General features: G+C 39.0%; 1 protein-coding gene across 5 annotated transcripts in view; it reads right to left on the bottom strand.

The window, feature by feature from the left end:
• Nucleotides 1-19,079: 19,079 nt before the first annotated feature.
• The window catches only part of Plc21C (Phospholipase C at 21C), a 363,494-nt gene continuing 360,898 nt past the window's right edge, over nt 19,080-21,675 (bottom strand). For all 5 annotated transcript variants that reach the window (XM_065228987.1, XM_065228988.1, XM_065228986.1 and 2 more), the window contains one exon: nt 19,080-21,630. In XM_065228987.1, the coding sequence (XP_065085059.1) occupies nt 21,382-21,630 (249 nt within the window). In that variant the 3' untranslated portion in view covers nt 19,080-21,381. The remainder of the gene's footprint in view (nt 21,631-21,675) is intronic.

Raw genomic sequence — 21,675 nt, 5'->3', positions numbered from 1 at the left:
TCCAGGAAGCATAAAATCCGATGGTGTCACAGATGTTTGTTGGAACTGGGGAAAACCTTAAACGACTGAAACGGTACCGGAGATCAACCTAGACGGTCAACCTTGTCGAAGACAGTTCAATTGTTGAACCAAATTTGATCAAGGTGTTTAAAAGGAGGACGTAGGATGTGCTTCATTACATCAACAGAAAGAAGTAAACACAACTATTTAACCCCGTCAACCGAAGGTCAAAGCATGTTTGAATTCAAAAGAGATCGTACGGTTCCAGCTTCTGATGAAACTCGGACGTGTTACTCTCCAGGGGATGGATTTTGGAAAGCTTCTGCTCTACTAGCTACTGGTGATTCTACACTAGTACAGGGACAGTTTGAACAGACGCAAGGAGGATGTCCATTCAGACATTGTGGTCAACATTGATGCAGATTGCAAGATTAGGATTATTTAATACTGGAGAAGTATATCAAACTGATGAAACCGTATTCTCCCTTTATATACCGAGCTATGCGTCGAACAACACTTCTGAGCACAATTAACGTAAAAGTAACTATTTTTGTTATACTTCAAGATTATGTTAAAATACATTGCGTTTTGGTCAGATAGCGTATAGGGCGTCATATAGTGCCAATTTGGTTGTGGCACATTTCGAGTATGAGAGAGTGATTGCAGTTTGCTCAAAAGTGCCTGAGTAAAATCGAAGACAACAAATCAAGAAGACTGGCAACTCTTCCATTTCTCATACGAACGCTATGAGACAGGTACAATCGCGTCATCTGCCGCTCAAAGGTAAATGCTTCGAACGAATTTGAAAGCAAAGATTACATCCTCAGAAGAAGGGTTTGGGTATTTGCTCATTTTTCTATGTGTTGCTTCCACCTTCACTGTCGCTTGGATTCTGGCAAAGTTGCCAGTTTTCTTGATTTTTTGTCTTCGGTAAAATGCAAGTACTTTCGATGATTACCCGTAGTTGTTACAGTGAAGATATACACCCGTATTCTCGTTTATGTCTGGACGTGTTTGCCATACAGAAACATTTTTATTTGATTTTGTTTGGAGGATGGGTTGCGATCGTGATAATATTAAGTTTACGTTAGGATAATGTTGAAAAATTGAGAAATGTATCGCTTCGGTTTGAGAAGCACTTCACTTGGCAACCGCAGAATCATTCTGACGGCCCACATTACCGTGCAGGCACCGTGTGTTGGCAGGGTCCAATATTGGGCAGTTTGATGTTTATAAAGTACCATCAGTTAAAACTGTATTTTTGAGCTTTAGCTGCTCTATACATTCTTAGGTTTTTCTTAGCAGATTATCATGTTGGTGTACGCTGATTCAATGGTCTTAACATTGACCTGTCCATAGTTGGGCGTTGTTGAACTTGTGGTACTTACACAACATTTCATGTGAGTACCAAAGTAACCGTATAATTACAAAATAACTTTAAATGTAGGTTCAGAGTGAGACAATGTCACTAAGATATGGTTAGTTGAGTATTCAGATGAAACTATTACTTAAAAAAAACTAATCCTGGTTGTATCTCTTTTTCGTTTGCATGTAACGCTATTTGATATTACTAACCACACCGAACCTTCATTCCGGGTGGTGAGCGAACCTGAAGAAGAAGAAGATGACCGTGAGACCCTTCTCGGAACGAGTGTATTGTTGATGGACCTGGTCTACGATTCAAGGTTGGATTCTGTGATGATGAGTATCACATAAAAGGTAAGTATTATTGACAAAAATCATAACTAAATGAAATGCTAATTTATACGATAGGTACCTGGATCAAAGTTATTTAAACATGCACATTCAATCTCGACGACATCTAATTCTGCATTGCAACACCTTTGCCTCTCCTTTCTCTTATCCTTCACCTATGCATCTACGCTTCTATGTTAAGGATCAACTTATCCCTTATATACCAAGTTCCTTCAGGCCAATAAACTTATCGTCTATTATGCTAAAAATAATGGAAAAACAATAGATGAACACATAAAGTCATCATATCTAGTTAGAAATCCTCTCAGCAAAAATCAGTTTGCATACCAGGAAGGTCATCAGTAACAGCACGATGGTCGTTACAGAACTAGAAAGATCTTTTAACACCAAATAATTTTCACTTGCTTTTTAACGGCTCAAAATGGGGTTAAAGTGTCTTCGAAAAAGTTTTGACGTAGGACTACGTCTGTGATTTCTATAGGGGGGTACACTTTATGAAAATCGAAAATGGAACATGTAACGAAATTATGAAACATTTTGAACGTTAATAACTAAGCTGCCCTTGGACCAATTTCAATAACTTTATCACCAATCGATCAGAAATATTTCTACGCATCTGCTTAATTCAAGACTTTATATTTTTTTCAAAATGTCACTGTTGAAAATTGCACGAATGTGCAACTTTAGCTATGATAATTAAAATTATCACCGAATGCCTGCGAAAAGCGATTTCCCTAACACAGGTTTCAAAGGTGAATTCCATCCGATCTCACAAAACGGTGTTTATTCAATCACCGCGTGGTGAGTGATGGTGTTCTCCAGTACACAACGAAAAGCTCCCCGCAAGCAGCGAGCTGCAGCCCACATGAACATCCACAGAAGGAGGAAGAAGCCGCACCGCTTTTGATCGGAATCAGTAGCTTTCCGTGAGTTGCTGTGGGTCATCTAAAGGGTGATACGGTCAAAATTTGGTCAAGGGAAAACGCGTGTAAATCGGTGAAATCGTTTATTTAAAAAAATCAAATTAAATTTCTTTTTCAAGTTCAATTAGTATAAAATTCAGGAAAAATATTCAGTTAGGCTTCCGCTTTTCCAAATCTGAATTGCCGGGCCTTACGCTTGACCCCTGCCATCAGATTTTGTACAGCCACCTTGTCCATCTTCTTCGCCGCAAAAAGCCAGTTTGCCTTGAACTGGTTGTCGCCCTTAGCAGTTTTTTTGGTCTTCTTTAGGTTCCGCTTGACAATAGCCCAGTATTTCTCAATTGGGCGGAGCTCTGGCGTGTTGGGAGGGTTCTTGTCCTTGGGAACCACCTGCACGTTGTTGGCGGCGTACCACTCCATGGCCTTTTTACCGTAATGGCAAGATGCCAAATCCGGCCAAAACAGTACGGAACAACCGTGTTTCTTCAGGAAAGGCAGCAGACGTTTATTCAAACACTCTTTCACGTAAATTTCTTGGTTGACAGTCCCGGAAGCTATGAAAATGCTGCTTTTCAAGCCACAGGTACAGATGGCTTGCCAAACCAGATTTTTCTTTGCGAACTTTGACAGTTTCATGTGCTTGAAAACATCTGCTACCTTTCCTCTTCCTTTTGCCGTATAAAACTCCTGTCCCGGATGCTGCTTGTAGTCGGCTTTGACGTAGGTTTCGTCGTCCATTACCACGCAGTCAAACTTCGTCAGCATCGTCGTGTACAGCCTCCGGGATCGCGCTTTGGCCGTCGTATTTTGTTTATCATCGCGATTTGGAGTCACTACCTTCTTGTAAATCGATAGTCCGGCTCGTTTTTTGGCTCGATGCACGGTTGTAGACGATACACCCAGCTTATTTGCGGCATCTCGGAGAGGCAACTTTTAGCGATTTTGCCAACTTTGCGTGCGAGTAGCTCGGATTTTCGCGATGCGCGAGCAAAATTTTTATACGCTGCTCTTCTTGCTTGGACGGCATTTTGACAACTGAAGAGTGAATTCCAAAATCAAAATAGGAGCAACATTCTACACACACACACCTTCAAAATGAGGGGTATTCAGGTTTTTTAAATGCAAAATTGAAAGAAATACGTCAAGTTGATATTGACCAAATTTTGACCGTATCACCCTTTATGCCAAGCGCGTCATACTAAAGAGTATAAACAGAGAGAACCCCGCCCAAATTCCTATTCCTACACAAAACACAAGCTCCTGCTGCAGTTAACAAATAACATTTCTCGCGTCACCTTTCAAATAGACCAATCTGCATTGATCGATTCTCTTCAACGATTCTCTCTTTCGTTAATAACATGGCTGCATTCATATGTCGGGCAAATTTTTCTACATAGTCTGTTAAAAGAAAGTATTATCAAGCGTATTGGACGATAAGATCAGCTGAACATGTTTTTGGAACCGTAATAACTCGGAACACGGAACCGAATTTTGTTCATTTAAATCGAAAATAAAAATGGTCATTCTATAAACATATGAATAGTTCAAAATAAATTAAAAACATGTTTGCAACAAAAATATATATGTTTCAATTAAAGTCAAAAGCATGTTTATTTCAACAATCTAGAACTTGGGTAAACGATTTTTAGCGTGTCCTGCATTTTTTCCTTGTTTACATGCGGAAAAAAAATTGCCCTTGCTTTACCAATAAACTGAAAACGGCCCGCAACAAAACCGAAGTCATGGATGCAGAAACCCACCTAGGTAAGTGTCTTAACAAAGGAAAACGAAAATCCGAAATGGATTTTGAATCTATTCCGGATCCTCTAGTCAGGGGGGATAATGTCATTTCTTCCTGTTTGCTTCGAACTTTTGTCTTTAATCTTCTCTCCTGCCATAAGCAGGTCCGAAACATCCTCCTCATATGAAACATCCTCCTCCTTGTGTTCTTCCTCTTTCCGTAATTGCTTCAACTTCTTCCGCTTCGAAACTTCAGCAAGCTTTATCATATTCACACAATCCTGACTCGACTGATGAATTTGTTGGATCAACTTCTTACTAAAATCTCGACTAAAATCAGTGCTGTATTCATCCTCCTTCCTTACCGAACTCAACGGTTTCTCCTCATCCTCATCTTCTTCCGATTCCTGCATTTCCAATCCTACATTGCAATCAAACTGAATTCGGGATCTTCCTGCAGATCGTTTTTTTTTTGACGTAGGACTACGTCTGTGATTTCTATATGGAGGTACACTTTGTGAAAACCGAAAATGGAACATGTAACAAAATTATGAAAGATTTTGAACAATAATAACTCAGCTGCCCCTGGACCAATTTCAATAATTTTATCACCAATCGTTCAGAAATATTTTTACGCGACAACAAGAAACTATTAAAAAAGTGGTAATGTCGCATTGTCCAATGTACAAATAAAAAGTGATAATTTTATCACTGTTTTCTTGAAATAAACGTTCTTCCCAAACCCAGCCGTCATAATCGAGTACCACTTGGTTGAACATCATTCTGTTTTAGCAAGAAAAGATAAAATCATTTTCGCTTCGGTGAGCAGGCAGTAGAAGCATCAATAGCAGCAGTAGGAAGGTTAGGTAGCCCACTCTTCTACCCAACGAGCAAAAATGACTAGTCGTGGCAAAGGAGGAAAAGACCTTGGTAAAGCAAGCGCCAAGCGTCATCGCAAGGTTCTTCGTGATAACCGCCATCCGTCGTCTGGTTCGCCGTGGTGGTGTCAAACGTATATCCGGTCTGATCTACGAGGTGTGCTGAAAGTGTTTCTGGAAAATCTGATCCGTGATGCTGTCACCTACTCTGAACACGCAAAGCGTAAGCGTCCATGGATGTCATCTACGCTTTGAAGTGACAGAGACGCACTCTGTACGATTTCGGAGGTTAAATCATCACCAGCTTTGGCAACAAAACGGTCCTATTCAGAACAAGCTTATTACAATAAAGAGTTGGAATAGAATTTAGCTGTGCCTGTTTATCCATATCAGTGCCAACATTTCAATGGGGCGTAATTGCATTTGTAAACAATGGCTTTAGCCATAGATTTCTCGCAAATAAAAGCTCACTCATGAAAAATAATAACACCACCAGGTAGAGGAATATTTCCTCTACCAGCTAGAATTGTAATTTTGGAGAGGTAAGATATCATTCGCGAGAAATTGACGGCTAAAGTCATTGTTTACAAAAGCAATTACGCACCTTTGAAATGTTGACACTGATATTCAGAACCACACGCCCCCAACGACCACACAATATGCTCTCTAGAGTTGTAATCTTGTAACCAAATTGGAAGCAGGGATGCAAGTGATTTTGATCGATTCTCTTCATCAACTTTCTCTTTGAAAAAGAATACTACAATTTTGGTACCCCTACAATTCAAAAACGGAAAGAGTTAAGATAATAGATGATCGATCAATTAAAAGAACTAAATACTCTTCACATTTGCTCTGTCCACTAGCAGTCCTACGTCAAGCTTCCGTTTGTGCCCATAGGCACAGACCCTTCTACTTTTTTCATCTCTTGGCAATCCATTTTTCTGCTTTATCCTACATTCAAATGCTAATATAATTTAAAATTAAGTATATTTCTTTCAAACATAAGAAGCATGTTTAAAATAAACATATTTATTTTTGTTCGCATAGTTGTCAAACCAAACAAAAATATTCACGTTTATTTTCAACACGAATATTTTTAAAATAAACGTAACATTATTTTTATTTTAAACATTAATATTCCATGACTTCAAACATGGAATACGTTTGAAATAAACATTGTTTATTTTTGTGGCCAGAACAAACTTAGTTTATGTTTAAATTTACCTCAAATATTTTTGTTTCAACAATAAATTTTTCTGCGTGAAAGAGGGAATCGTTGAAGAGAATCGATCAATGTAGATTTGTCTATTTGAAAAGTGACCCGATATTTATTATATAAGACCACGTAGTCCTACGTCACCATTGCGTACAACCCCATAGGGTTAAAACGGCGCCGGTGGTGTAGTGGTAAGCGTGATTACCTCTCACCCCAGCAGCCCTGGGTTCAATCCCAGTCGGCGCCGCCGGGATGTTCTGAGACACAACATGTTAGAGATGAACTAGCCTAAGGCTAAAAATCTCTTAAATAAAGAAAAAAAAAAAAAAAATGAGACACAACATTTCTGATCACGCCTTCCTTCGGATGGGAAGTAAAGCCGTTGGTCCCCGGTTCATGAGTTGATGGGTCGATAAGTAGTAGGGTCCAGGTGTGGGAGCTGCCTTCCTGGCACGTCGGTAGCATTGGGGCTCAGCACGGAAAACAATATCGACGGAAAAAACAAACCAAAGGAAACCCCTTAGGGTTGTCCCTTGTAGTTTTTCCCCATAAAATTCCCATCTGCATTTGATTGATAATAGCGTTATGTTTGATACCCACTTTTGATGATTAAATGCAGTGATGTACCAAAAAAAAAAACATCATTTTAGAAAATTTGAAAAATTGTAACTAACAAATTGGACACAGAACATGCCTTAGCAATTTGTTTTAATAGTTTTTTACATTTTAGATTCATTTTGATCTTCGTACATTAAGTAGATCGTCGGAAGTGGACTAGTGAAAAGGCGAAGAGGTAAATGAAATTGTATGGACAAAGGATTCCGTCAATCGTTTCTTTAATACATAGTTCCTGCGGTAAATTTCTCAGCAATCAAACACCAGCAGCACAGTTTCAAGATTCAGCTTTTATTTGATGTGTATATTTGCATACGTTTTTCTGTTTGTTTTCTGTTTTTGCATCACAACATTAAATTTTATGTTCTTTTCAAATTACTTTCCCAATGAGTGTTAATCAATGTTTCTTTTATCCACTTTGATCCGTAATACTAGTCAACACCTAATCAAGTTTTCACTATATGTATAGTATAATGTAGAGACTGAGACAGAGCTTACTTGCTTCACTGCTACCATGTATGTTTTCGGTTGTTAAGTGCTTGGTTTGCTTTTTTTTTGTTGTCTCAATATAGCCGGTTTGAAATCCTGTCCAAAGTGCAGATGTATATGATTACAGTACGGTCAAATGTTTTTTGTTCTTCCAATAGGTTTCGGTTTTGTACAATAAGTAACTAGTGAACTGCCCCCAAACAAGCGTGGCAATTCAATGTATAACACTTGATTTTTTTTTTCTTGTTGCTATTTTATCGAGATTGGGTTTTCACTTGTTTACTTAACTCTGTTAGTCACATTTAGATACTGTTTGTTTTGTAGCTTGAAATGTACAGTTGTTTTAATGTTTGTTTTCTTAGTCTTGGCTCTAGATAAAAAGTAAAGAGACATCTCAAAAGTCGACTCTGCTGCTCGGTGATGAAACCCAAAGTTGTTCAGTTTCTTTGAAAGGTATAGGTAATCCAAGTGTGATAAATTCCGTTTGGTTTGTGAAGGATTGCATGTAACAATAGTTGAATACACAATAATGTGGGCGAGAATTCGATGGATGGATGGATGGATTTGATTATGGTACTTACAGATCGTCGGTGAGAATCGGTTCGGTAGATGAAAATTTCCTTCAACCATATCACTTATCAGGTTAACATTCATCAAACTAATGTAACGTACAGCGTCACGAATGGAATGGTGTTTTCGAGTTTCTTCTTCTTCTTTTTCTTCTTTTCAATTTATGCTAGCAACATTTTATTATAACGCCTAAATATCTTCTCTGTTGATAATAAATTGGTTTCGCTTTCCACTTCTGATAGACGTAGGTGTTTGATGATTATTTTGTTAAAAAGTAAAGATGTTAATTTTTTATATACAAGGCACATAGAGATAGAAAAAGTTGACTTTCCTTGTTATCAATTTCCTCGTCCAAAGTTTTTTTTTTTATATTTTGGATAGTTTTGCTAATTATTATTACCCAATTACTTTTGTTTTCACAGCATCATAAGTGTTTTATTCGTTTAGATGGTTAAGAATGTAGACTTAAGTATTTTGACTAAACAAAGCTCAAATGAATCATCACAGCTTAATTGATTAAACTAAATAGCGACATTAAGTTTCAGTGTGTAAAACAGTTGAACAGTTGAACTCTAATGAAAATGGATGTTTGAATGTGTAAACATTCGATGATTGTCGTTTGGGAGTAGAAGGAAATAAAGGATCCAATAGAACACAACCAGCAAAGAACAAAAATGGTACGAAATTTTGCGATTTATTTACATTCACTTCCTTCCGCTAACGGCTACAGTCGAGAGACGATCAATATGTATAAGATAATGTTAATATAAGAGATTCTACTTCCTCCATCAAACCCTTCCGCCGATCGCCCCTTAGAGACAACACATGCTTGTTACATTCTCTATCTGTTAAGTATCACCATTTGCGTAATGCTACCTACTACCACTAATTCGCGTAAAACTGACGTGACTGCTGTTCGAACCCTAGCGGTTCTCCTTGTCTCAACACTATCCTAATAGTAGTACATAGCTAATACCAATATATCCGTAGTGTATATCTGTTTTTTTTTTTTTTTTTTTTTTTTTGTTGGTTGGTTGCTGTTGATGTTATTTTAAATATTTCAAGTCAAACCCTTCACACACGATATAATATCCACATGAGCGGAAAAATACAAACGGGCAAGGGATGCTTCTGATTCTATTGTTTTTCTTCCTTGATTTACTGATGCTTTGTCCAATTTTATATGTCCAAGCATCGAAAAAGTCAAACATTCAATTCAAATAGTGCGTTGCGTTTGGTTTTGGTTTCCTTTACCTTAGTAATTACAAGAAGTCTCTTAACCTGCTAAAGATCTAGTTATCTGTTGTTATCTTGCTTATTTATATTTGTTTTCTTGCTTTTATTCGAGTTTCATTAACTAATACAAACACGTCAACATCGAATAGAACTATGTGTAATATTTGTTTTTTTTTCTTCTTCTTCTTCAACTGTTTCATTAAACGTTTGCACTCATAACTGATAATATTTACCTACTGAAATTCATTCCAACGGTCTGATTTTGGCGATGAGCGTGGGTCTAGGAGTTGTTAATGTCTGTCCATAACGTGAGATCATTTTAGTTGGGTATAGATAATCACCATCAATGTTGATTTTACAGAAGTCAAACCTAATAGACTAAAAGTGATCAGTCGGCCAATAATCCACGGCCATTCAAAATTGTAATATGGATAATTGCCCACGCAGGGAGAGTTATAAAATCTTTCAAAAACTGTCGACATGGTTTCTGGACAGCCCCTTATTGTTTCCCATCAACTTATAAGCTCAAACGCAATTTGTGAACAATAGCTTAAACTTATAGTAGTAGGAAGGACCAGAGTGACATTATTGCTAATTTTTTGAAGTTTTAAACGCTGAACGAAAAATTACATTGAAAATCAAACAAAATCGTACAAAAACACTTTGTTCTACGAAATTCATATTTATTTTAGTTGGTGTGTATCATCTTTTAGAAGAGCCTAAATAAAAAATATCTGACTTAACACAATTGAAAAATTTATCCTGGTGTTCAAGTTATATTGACATGAGCATAACAACTGCATTCTAGAGTGAGATATTGTTATGCTACTAAATAAACTGATTGAAACTTAATTACAAAAATAAAATTAACACTAGAAACACGATGTCTCCGGTAAAATGTGCAACGGCAAATTGTTAATGTTTGAAAAAACCTTGCTCAGCAATTTTCCGATCGATTTTAAATTTGGCAATAAATGGCGGAGCATTGATTTTCAAACAAAGCAAGTTTGCCGTTACACATTTTACCGGAGGCATCGTGTTCGGAGTGTTAAAACAGGGATTGTTCGTTAAATACTTTATAAAGTGGAAGTTTACCGCTCCGTAAAAAAAAATACGTTTCGATTTTTCTAAAAACTTTGGAGAAAGATATCAAAATTCTTAAAAAAAAATCACATTTTTTCTAATATTCTAAAGAAAATTCATGTGCCAAAAAATCTTTTCTAAGCTATCATGGCATAAAGTTGGACTCAAAAAACCACAAAACATCGTCTTTTCGGTTTTGCTGAGAGTCCAATATTTTTTCATGATGAGATAGCAAAAATATTTTTACATGTAATTTTTTTCAAGAATCTAAGAGAGAAACTGATTTTCAAAGGATTTTTGATATTATTTACCAATATTGAAAAAAATAAAAACGTGTCGAAAATATATATATATATATATTTTCGGGCGGTAAACTTCCCCTTAAAGCAAAACATATGAATGAATTCTTCCATTTAATTTCACTACAATATTGTAGAGATGCAAATATTGTAGTGGAATTAAATGGAACTATTTGTTCATATTTTTTGTTTTCACGTAATTCATTACGTGAAGAAAGGGATGGACGAAAGCTACTCATATGTTCACGTAACTCTAGCTGTGTTCGAATATCAACTTCTATCATCTTCAATGAAGCTAGTTTAATTTGAAGAAAAACATACCCAATGCAATCCAGGCCGATGATGCTATTCAGCAAATATAAAACTCTGGAGTGATTGGCGACGATGCGGCAGGCGTGATTAACTTTGATCATGTCGATGTGTTTGAGGTTCCTGGGTTAAGTATGCGACAAGAAATTTCTAGACAACTGAATATATTATATCAAAGATGCTGGTAAATCAAATGGGAATCACTTCACCGTGAATGATAAGTTGTCACTTCACCGTGAAGTGACATCCGTAATAAGCCCCATGATCTTTGAAGATCACTAGATTAAACTTGAAGATCGCAAAATTCGGAGAAATTCTCAGAAGATCATAAATCTGCGCTGAACTTCTTTAGAGTTTGTAATACTTTCTCAAAGATCGCAGAACTACTCCGAAGGAGGGGGGAGGTAGCTCATCGATTCTTCCGGTTCGCCTCCTAGCATCGTGCTATAAGGTACCAGGCGATAACCAGGGTAGTTGATCGATAGCTCGATGACGTCATTTCGTTGGCGTCTGCTATGGGAAATTCTCATAGCAGGCGTTGACGATGGGACGTTGTCGAGTTGTTGAATAGCAACTATCGTGCTAACTCACCGATTACCTGTCGATCTGCCAAATTTGGAAAGACGTCTGCATTGAATTGTCTCATATAATAATATTCCGCCCACTATATCACACGAAATTGCGAGTAGTTGAGTGGAATGGAGATAAGTTAAGCATTGGGTACAGGACCAAGTCTCCCCTGGGTGGTGCCAGAAGATGAGCGCAATAGAATCATCAAGTTGCCATAAGGCACGGAATGAGACTATTGCATGGCTGGGTAGTCAAAGTCTTCCATTCGTTAGTCATTTCAGGTGGATTAGAACAGGTTTAGGTTTAGGGTGGGCGTTGGCCAGATTTGGATTTTTCAGATATAATCCTAAATAGGACCTAGATTATTTAATACACTAGTAACCTCAACTTCTGTCACAATGTTTCATTGTGACTAATCAACACTCAATGGGTAAAATATCAAATTTGCGGTAAATTTGAAAAAAAGGGAACTTGGAGTGTAGAGTGCACTGCCCACTGGACGATTCTGAAGCCTGACCAAGTGAGTGGGTTACGGGTTTATTTGATTGTACGTCATTTCCAAGTTATATATAGATACATTCATACCATTGGCATTTTGTATTTGAGATAAGACAGAGACAGGATGCGGAGGGCCCGCTTAGGGGGAGCGTAACCCATGTTATGGCTTCCATTTATTAAATAGTTCAGATAGGCTGGAAATTATAGGTTCATGGTGAGAAAATGTACCATATGGTGCCCGTTCACTGATCAAAATTAGATTCAAATCGTCAGGCCCTGCCCTGGAATAAGGGAATTGACGATGATTTGTCAAGTTTCATTTTGCATTTGCATATAATTGTAAGTTTAGGTTTGCTTTTGTAATTGTAAGATAGATAGTTTGCCTCAATTGAAACATTGAGTTAAACATGACGAATCATACCTCTAAAATAGTAGTAGTTACAGTGCCGCATTATCTAACTTTTGTTTTGTTTGTTTACATATAACTAATACTAATACCTCCTTGTTTTCTCTCAAATTTGTCTACTATGTCCCACCATCACGATGAGAGATGAGCTACCGTACATGGTACACGCTCATATACACTCCCAAAATAGTATGCCGCAAGTAAGTATATCACAGAGGCAACTAAAGATCCAGAAACAAAAACCGAAAACGCTGAACGGCAGATTGGTTTACAGTGGTCGACCAGGGTGTGTGCTGATAAATTACAAAATTACAATTACATCATTATTCCATACATCAGCTTGAATTACGTTGATCGATATTACATTTTTTTTGCTGTGCACTACACCACCGGAGCCAGCAAAGTTCAACAATCCATCGTTGCTTATGCCTTTGTTGTCGTTTGGAACCAGTTTTGCGAGGTAGGTGACGATTGTGCGTATTTCTCGCGTAAATTTTGAAAAGGGCCTAGCCTGAACAATACGAAAAGAGCAAATTGAAACATTGTACGTCGCGTGAATGTGGAACTTAATGAAGGCCTAAGTACTTTTTCGTAGTTTTTAGTTTTCGGATTTTAAAGATCGTCGGTTACAGTGGCCTACTTACTGAGCAGAAAAACGCGGTCCCAGGTCCTTACATATCAAAGAGATTTATAGTAAAATCGCTTGTGTATCGTGTATTTTGCGAAACTCGTTGTTGTCGTTGGTTCCGGGTTTGAATGGATACAAAAATTAGAGCAACGGTATTATGTGATATGAGGGGCTCGGTGGCCTTAGAGCAACCGTTTTTGCTTACTGAGCAGAACATCATGAGTCTAATCTCAGGCCCATCCACAATCAAGATTCGTCAATCGTTTTATTTGTTAATATGACTACATGGTAATAACAGCAACTCGGTGATTAAAAAGGTGCTCGTCTGCCTAGTGGCAAACGTTTTTGCTTACTGAGCAGAAGACCGTGGGTTTAGTCCCAAGCTCCTTCGCGTTATATGATCGTTAGGATATTAATTCAGCTTATCGTTTACCCAAACGAACCCTGCTGCAAACCCAACCCTCTTATCCAACATCCCAGTGATTCCTCGTGGAAGTGCAGAGGTGTTCTCGGCTTCCATCAAAGCGAGTGTCATGTCAACACAATCCTTCCCATTCCTTTCTTGACCTGTGTTCGGGCGCGGCCGGCGCTGGTATTGCCTAATTCAAGATCACCAGTTTTTACACATTGAGGATGATTGCTAGTCCCAAGCATCGTCTATTGGTTCTCTGTGTAATTACAGCTGATCTGGCAATAACAGAGTAGCAACCGTGGGCGGTCAATCAAGCTCAAGCTCAAGCTCAAGATCGCAGAACTACTCCGAAGGAGCTTTAAATAGTTCCTATGCAGTTTATGAATGATCTGATAACTTCAAGTGAAGTTCTCTGAAGTTCAGGCGAGATTAGATAATCTTCAGGTGAAATTTTTTGTAATTCAGGCGAAATTCTCTGGACTTAAGGCGAAATTCTCTAAACTTAAAGCGAAGTTCACAGAACATCTAACGAAAAGTTTACAGAACGCATAATTGCTGAACCAATGTTCACATAACTTCCGACGAACAGGATTGAAAATTCTCTGGGGAGAATCACCCGGGTGCGAGAGATATCATTCTCTGCGGTGAATCCCTGCTTATCTCCTCGGAGATTTTTCGTGGCACCACTGGAGAGATTGTTAGACACAGCACGAGAGAGTGAGAGAGTTAACAGTTCACTGTTTGTCTGATTATACACTCACTTCCGTGAGAAAGATGGCAGCGCACATGCGATATTGTTTCTCCAAAGATTCCGGCAGAGCTTGACGTGAGTGGACAAAGTGCAAACTGTTCTTCACGAAGAAAAAAGTGCGGTTTGACGACAGTACCGGTGGTTGTGCATTTTGTGCTTTGCAGGGCAAATGGAAAATCATTCAAAGTAGACACGGACACTTTGACAGCCGAAGACCACATGCTCCGGCGTTTCATCCACGTTGCCACACTCCGAACAGAGGGGTGACGCTGCGTGTCCGAACCGATGCAGGTATTTCCTGAAGCAGCCGTGGCCAGACAGGAACTGTGTTAGGTGAAAGTTAACGTCTCCATGTTTTCTGTTCGCCCAGATCGAAAGAATCTGTATTAGTCTACGTGTTCATCTACCGTTCTCGGCCGTGTTCCACTCCTGTTGCCACTTAGCCAACGACTCCGCTCTCACAGATTTCCGTACTCTTCCGGTTTCTCTCCACCTGTAGCACTCGCTGTTCTCCGCCAGAGTTATGCCGCTGCTTCCGACGAGATGGTTTTGTTCGCACTTACGACTTACATTACCATGAGCCGGAACGTACTACTCGGTTTCCTATGGTTCTGCTTCATTTCCAGCGCTGCAACCCAGGCTGGACCTCCATACCTCAGTATCAACGTTAATATAAAAAAGTAACCTTTAAAAAATCTTTGTATGCAACAAACTAACAACCAAAGTCTTCACCGGGGTGATTCTCCCCGGTGAAGCAAACGAACTCTCTACGGTGCTCCCTAGTGATCACTCATCCGCTCCGGTGTGTTGGACTGTTGGAGGTGCGAACGTCAGAAACTGTATTTGTTTGCGAAGTGGGAGAAGCGGTAGAAAGTGAAAACAAAATAAAGATCTCTCGGGCGAGTTTGCTTTGAGCATAGTGCGAGGTGTCTTTTCATCTCATCACCCTGCTTACAATGGGGAGAATGGCATCCCTGCCGACGAAAAGTTTACAGAGCTTCGCTGAAGTTCAGAGTACTTAAAAAAATCCCTAAGGTTCACAGAGCTTTATCAAAATTTGCTGAAGTTCGACGAAAAGTTTAGAGAACTTCCGATGAGAAGTTTAGAGAACTTCCGACGAGATGTTCTGATGGTCAAAAGATGTTCATAGTACGTCCGACAAGAAGTTCAAAGAACTTCCGAGAAGAAGTTCAGATAACTTCCAAGGAGAAGTTCACAAAACTTCAGAGGAGAAGTTCACAGAACTTCCGACAGAAGGAGGTTCAGAGAAATGTTTCGGCCCTTATTACGAGTGTCACTTCACGGTGAAAACAAAGTGCCGTGTAAATGAAATGGAAATCACTTCACCGTGGCCCTTATTACCGATGTCACTTCATGGTGAAATGACAACTTTTCACTCACGGTGAAGTGATTCCCAATTGATTTACATGCAATCACTTCACCGTGAGTGACACTTCATATGTTCGGGACATAACCACCCCTATTCTGTATTTCATTTCGAACGAAATTCTAATACAAAAAAATATTTTTTTGTATGAGAATTTCGTTCGAAACGAAATACAGAATAGGGGTGACTATACGGTGATAAGGAAGTGATTTTCAGAATAAAAGCCGTGATTTCCGTACAAATCAAATGGTAATATCTCCACCGTGGTGCCAGGTGACAACTTTTCACCGTGAAGTGACATCCGTAATAATGCCCCTTCCGGCGAGAAGTTCAAACATCTTCCGAGGAGAAGTTCAAAACTTCCGAAAGGACATCTAGGGAACATCCGCGGTGAAGTTCTGAGAACATCCAAAAAACAATTCAGATAACTTCCGATGAGATGTTCACAAAATTTCCGACGAGAAGTTCAGAGAACTTCTGAAGAGAAACTCACAGACGGATGCCACTTCACGGTGAAAACTTGTCACTTATAGTCATGGTGAAGTGATTCCTATTTGATTTGTACGGCAATCACGGCAATCAATCTTCTACGAGAAAACGAGAGAGATTTCGGTCCTTATTACGAGTATCACTTCACGGTGAAGTGATTGCCGTGTAAATCAAATAGGAATCACTTCACCGAGAGTGATCAGTTGTCTCTTCTCCGTGAAGTGATATCGGTAATAAGGGCGTCCGACGCGAAATTCTAAAATGCTAAACGGCGAACGGAAATGCTAAAGGGCGAACACGAAATTATTGCGACACATTCAACAGGGCATAACTTTTTTTACCATTGGGGAAAAATCAACCAAATTTTGCACACTTTCTCATTGATGTGTATTGTGTACATGCTGTCAAACTCGAAGTCGTGTTTTTCGATTCAACGAAAATGGAGGTGAACCAACGCGAGTTGAGAGAACAAATTCTTTCCAAACACGTGGCAGTTAGGAAAAATGTTGAACATTCACCATTCAACCGTCTCCAGAGTGTTGAAGCGGTTCCAGGAGCGGTTGACGTTGGACCACGGCAAAGGATCTGGAAGAAAACCGGGACCGGAGAACAAAAAGACGGAGGGAAAGGTGAAGCGGATGATTAAAGCAAATCCCAACGTCTCAAGTCGTGATTTGGCTAAAAAGATCGGCATGTCGCAGAGCTACGTCCAGAATGCAAAGAAGAGAGCTGGACTACATACATACAAGGTACAGAACTTCCCAAACCGCGATGAGCGGCAACAATCGACTCTACGAGAAGATGCTGACAAAATATGGCTGCTGTGTGATGGACGACGAAACGTATATAAAAGCCGATTTTAAGCAAATTCCGGGGTGGGAGTTTTTCACCGGCAAGAGCAAGTTCGACGTGGACGACAAAGTTAAGAAGAAGAAAATGTCGAAGTTCGCCTCCAAATATCTCATTTGGCAGGCCATCTGCTCTTGCGGACTGAGGAGTGAGCCTTTCGTGACAAAGGGCACAGTAAATGGCGAGATCTACAAATCTGAGTGCCTCGAGAAGCGCCTTTTGTCGTTCTTGCAGCAGCACGACGGAGCTCCGCTATTTTGGCCAGATTTGGCATCATGCCACTATTCTAAAAGTGTCCTGGAGTGGTATGAGGCCAATTCTGTCCATTTTGTTCCAAAGGACATGAATCCGCCAAACTGTTCGGAGCTGCGCCCGGTGGAGCAGTACTGGGCAATAATGAAGCGGGAACTTTGGAAGAGCAAGAAGACAGTCAAAGACGAGAAGGACATGTTAAGAAAATGAAAAAAAAACTGAGAAACTGGTACCGGGAGGGCATCAAGCGAAAATGCGTTCAATTTTACACTTAAGGCTCCATCGATTAACTTTTCTTTTGATTTTTGAACTAAATATATGTATAAAACTACCCTAAAATTTTGGTTTGATTCTAAACATTATAAGAAAATTGGCATGACATTTATTTTTAATAAATTTTATAAAAAATCACGCAATAATTTCGTGTTCGCCATTTAGGTATCTAACATGAAGCTTTAGTGTGATAACTTATAAACAAGAGAATGGTTTTTAGAAGAGGGTAGGTAGATAGGTAGGTAGATACTGACAATGGCCCTTATTACCGATGTCACTTCCTTCACAGTACATCTGGCAAAAAGTTCATCGTGAAGCGCAGCATTATCAAAAGTTGGAACATGAAATAGAGGAAATAGGATGTTTCGGAAAGGTCTGCTGTGGGATTTTATATTATTGCCGACACTTTCTATCACTTACTGCTTTTTCACGAATAAGATACGTATAACTTTTGCAAATTTATTTGCTGTAGAAGGTCGGTTTGTCCAGGAAAATGCTGAAAAATAATGCACTCGCGGAAGGACGTAATAAACTTTCTGGTAGCTGTAGTCGGAACAGCTGTCGGATTCCGCAAACATGAACAGAAAAATTACATTTGATGTTCATGCATATGTGCGTGTGAGAGCGATAAGAGCAGATTTTGTTTTGGCTGCATTCCTTTTGAAAATCCGAGATTTTCTCCAATACACCGCAATCGGTCTAGACTAGACTACACCGCAATCGGTGTATTCAAGTTATATCCAAGATTAAAATGGAGGATGATACGGCATGGTGCTTACCTAAGTAACAATTTTGGTTTTATGAGGGTTCTGTAGACCATGATTTAGACTAGTATAATTCTATAAAACCGCGATAAAACCTGCAATGTTACTTGGGTAGGATAATTCGAGATTGACGTATTATCCTCGATGGAGCTTACGCTATTAGACATTATCGCGGACTTCGATATTTTTACCGAAATCTCAACAGCTGAACTGTTCGGTAACATTTAGTCAGTTTGAGAAAAATAGGCTAAAAAATTAAGGTCAAAGTTTTATCTAACGAGATTTCGGTAAAAAACACCGATGGCGAAAAATATGTCTGAGTGCGTACCATTTTAGATTGCACATAATTTACGATGACATTGAACACAAGATACAATGCAAAAATCATTTAGCAAAGTTTAAATAATTGAGGAACTGGAAGTAATGGAAATTGATTATTACAATCATTGACCGAAACATGAAACATGAAAACTAGATTTTTTTTAAAACAGAAAATCGAATGTAAAGGAACAATGTATACTGATGCAATCACTCCCCCTTATTATGCGCCGCGAGTGAGATGAGGTGACTCGCTGTCACTAGTGAGGTGACAAAAGTCACCGCGAGTGAGGTAACTCTCTGTGGAAATCAAATGGAGAATTACCTCACTCGCGGTGACTATTGTCACCTCACAAGTGACAGCGAGTCACCTCACCTCACTCGCGGCGCAGAATAAGGGGGACTGACTCGAGTATGCCTTGCAGCATTTCGCAGTGCGCATTTGCTTTCAACGCGGCGTTTGCATGCTGCAATTAACGGCTGTGCCTCACGAGGGGTTGTGTCTTCATCGAAATCCAGTAATCAGGAAGATTAAATGTGGAGAATTCCATTCCGTTTTCCCTCATCACTCACATCGTCAGGGCGTACGACCACAGGATTGTTAAAACATCTTTAATCAACCCAAACAAACAAACTAAAAACATTTAAATCTCGGAAGAGTTGGGAAGTAAAGAAGGTCTTTTCTTGTCTTTCACAAATTCTGGATTAATGTTTGAATAGGTCCTATGTCCATTTGTCGATCAAACAATCGATTACCTTACTTGTTTGTACCGCGGTACTACTTTGTACCGCAACCGTTGCGGTATTTTCGCATTAATGATACGTACAATCTTTAATTTAATCTTTGAACTTTTGACTATTGTATCAATATTGAAAAACCATTAAAAAAAGCGAATTAAATTAATCGATTTTTTCAACAAATGGACATAGAACCTATTCAAAAAAGACTCCCAGAACTGTTGATTTCCATTAGGAGTTGTCCATATACACCGTGGACAGTTTAAGGGCGATGGTAGCGGCGAGTGTCCATGGTCCATACAAATAAAAGAAAAGTATGGATGATTGTCCTCGCAAGAGGATGCGTACCCGAGCAAAGTCAGATATCAAAATAAAAGCAAATCGAAATTAAAGTCTGAATATCATATTGTGCTTTAGTTTTTCCCTTGATTCAAAAGTGTAAAATTTTGCTCTCATTTTTGCTGTGTTAACCGTTAAGTCAACAAAAATGAGATCAACTGGAGTATTCAAAATATGTTACATTATAACAGCAAATTTTGATTTCAATTTGATCCCAGCTTTGCTCGGGTAGGGGGTCTAAAATTACTCATAAACTGCCCACGTGGTTTATGTATAACCTTTTATTGAGTTTTGATTTTCAACACAACATTTGATACTGTTCTTGCTTGTAGAAATGGATAAGCTCTTTTCAGACGCTAGTCCTAGAATTCCGTCAATTTGAATTTGCTGTCAATGATAAAATTTGTCATAGGGGAAATGGATATAATGTCGGCCTTAAATCCTCTAGTTTGGGCTCATACATAAATTCAGCAATCGACTAAATTTTTAATAGAGGCCAAAAATATCTATTAGTACCGTACCAAAGACGCGTTCATCTAGATAAAATTGATAAATAGCAGATTTTTAGCGATGGGCCCAATTTTGGATCCATTGGTCAACATTAGAACCATTTCCCCTACCATTTTTGTGTTCTTTTCAATGACCGTCCAAATACTTAAGCCCGATAAAAATGATTTTATTTTCATGCCTATTCTGCGCGGCGTTTGAGGTGAGGTGACTCTCCGTGTAAATCTAATGACAGTAGGTCGCCTCACTTCACACGCCAAGCAGAGTAGACCTGTTTTGCTAAGTTAAGTTACTTGATAGAAGCCTCTCCTTCGGAAATTCGATACAATTTCGTCTTTTGCCAAGGATACAGATGAATAAGCTGCAATATTTTCCGTGTACACCAAATCCTTTAAATATAATCCCAACCCCACTCTCATCTCCACAATCAGTACCAATTTATCTAAACCTAGCCTAATGAGATTCTCCAATGGTTACCTCTACCGTTACAGAGTACTGCGGTGACAGCTGTTACACATTCGAATTGCCAATCTACTTCAACATGTTAGCTTCTGGTGCGTATCGAGTTACGTTTGTTGTTTAGATCTTACTAGTATATGTTTTTACCCGTCAACGAGTTCCATGTATTATTTCTTCCACTACTTTCCAATAACTATTACTATATTCTAATGGTAGATCGCAGCGTTTACGCTTTTCAATTTCAAATAATCCCGCGACGTTCAACGTCCGGCTTTGCCCCATTTGCATTCTAATATAATTGGAGTTGACAAAAATCATATGCAACCAATAACTACCCAACATTTCAGATACAAATAATTCTAGTTAGGCCAACGACTTCCATAACAGACAAATCAAATGGAATTCCTTTTTGTACAAATACTGGAGATAGCGATCGCTTCACCGATTAACGAACCGTAACTTAAACAATGTACACGGTTTCGCCCCCGTTGGTTATTAATCCTCAGTCGAATGAAATAGAGTAGCTTTTCCCAAAGAAAAAAAAAATACGCTACATTGTGTTCAACAACCTTCCAAGCATTTGTAAACTTGGTTTGATGCTCATCCTCACTCCACAACCTTTCTTCTCCTTAATCCAATGAAAAAAAAATCTCTAGTAAAAAACATCTCACTCTGCAAAGTGAACGTGAGTATTGTTAACATTATTCTCGTGTGCGTTGGAGGAGGAAGAAACTGACTTTGTGATAGGACCACCACCGCCACCACTAGCACAGAGATTACCACTCGAGATCGACGTTGTCGGGAGGGTTCCGACCGACGAACAACTGGTCGTACTGGTACTGCTATTTAGATGGGCCAGAAATGATTCCGAGATACAGGCATGAGATTCGGCTTCCTTTTCGAACATCGATTTGGCCTATGTTGGGAGAAAACAGCACTTTTGTTAATAATATTTCAAAGC

Source organism: Ochlerotatus camptorhynchus, unplaced genomic scaffold (assembly GCF_037179485.1).
Source record: "Ochlerotatus camptorhynchus isolate MF236.1 unplaced genomic scaffold, CSIRO-AGI_Acam_v1.1 ptg000305l, whole genome shotgun sequence".
NCBI lineage: Eukaryota > Metazoa > Arthropoda > Insecta > Diptera > Culicidae > Ochlerotatus > Ochlerotatus camptorhynchus.
The sequence above is the reverse complement of the archived record's forward strand: the minus strand, read 5'-3'. Positions and strand labels throughout refer to the sequence as shown.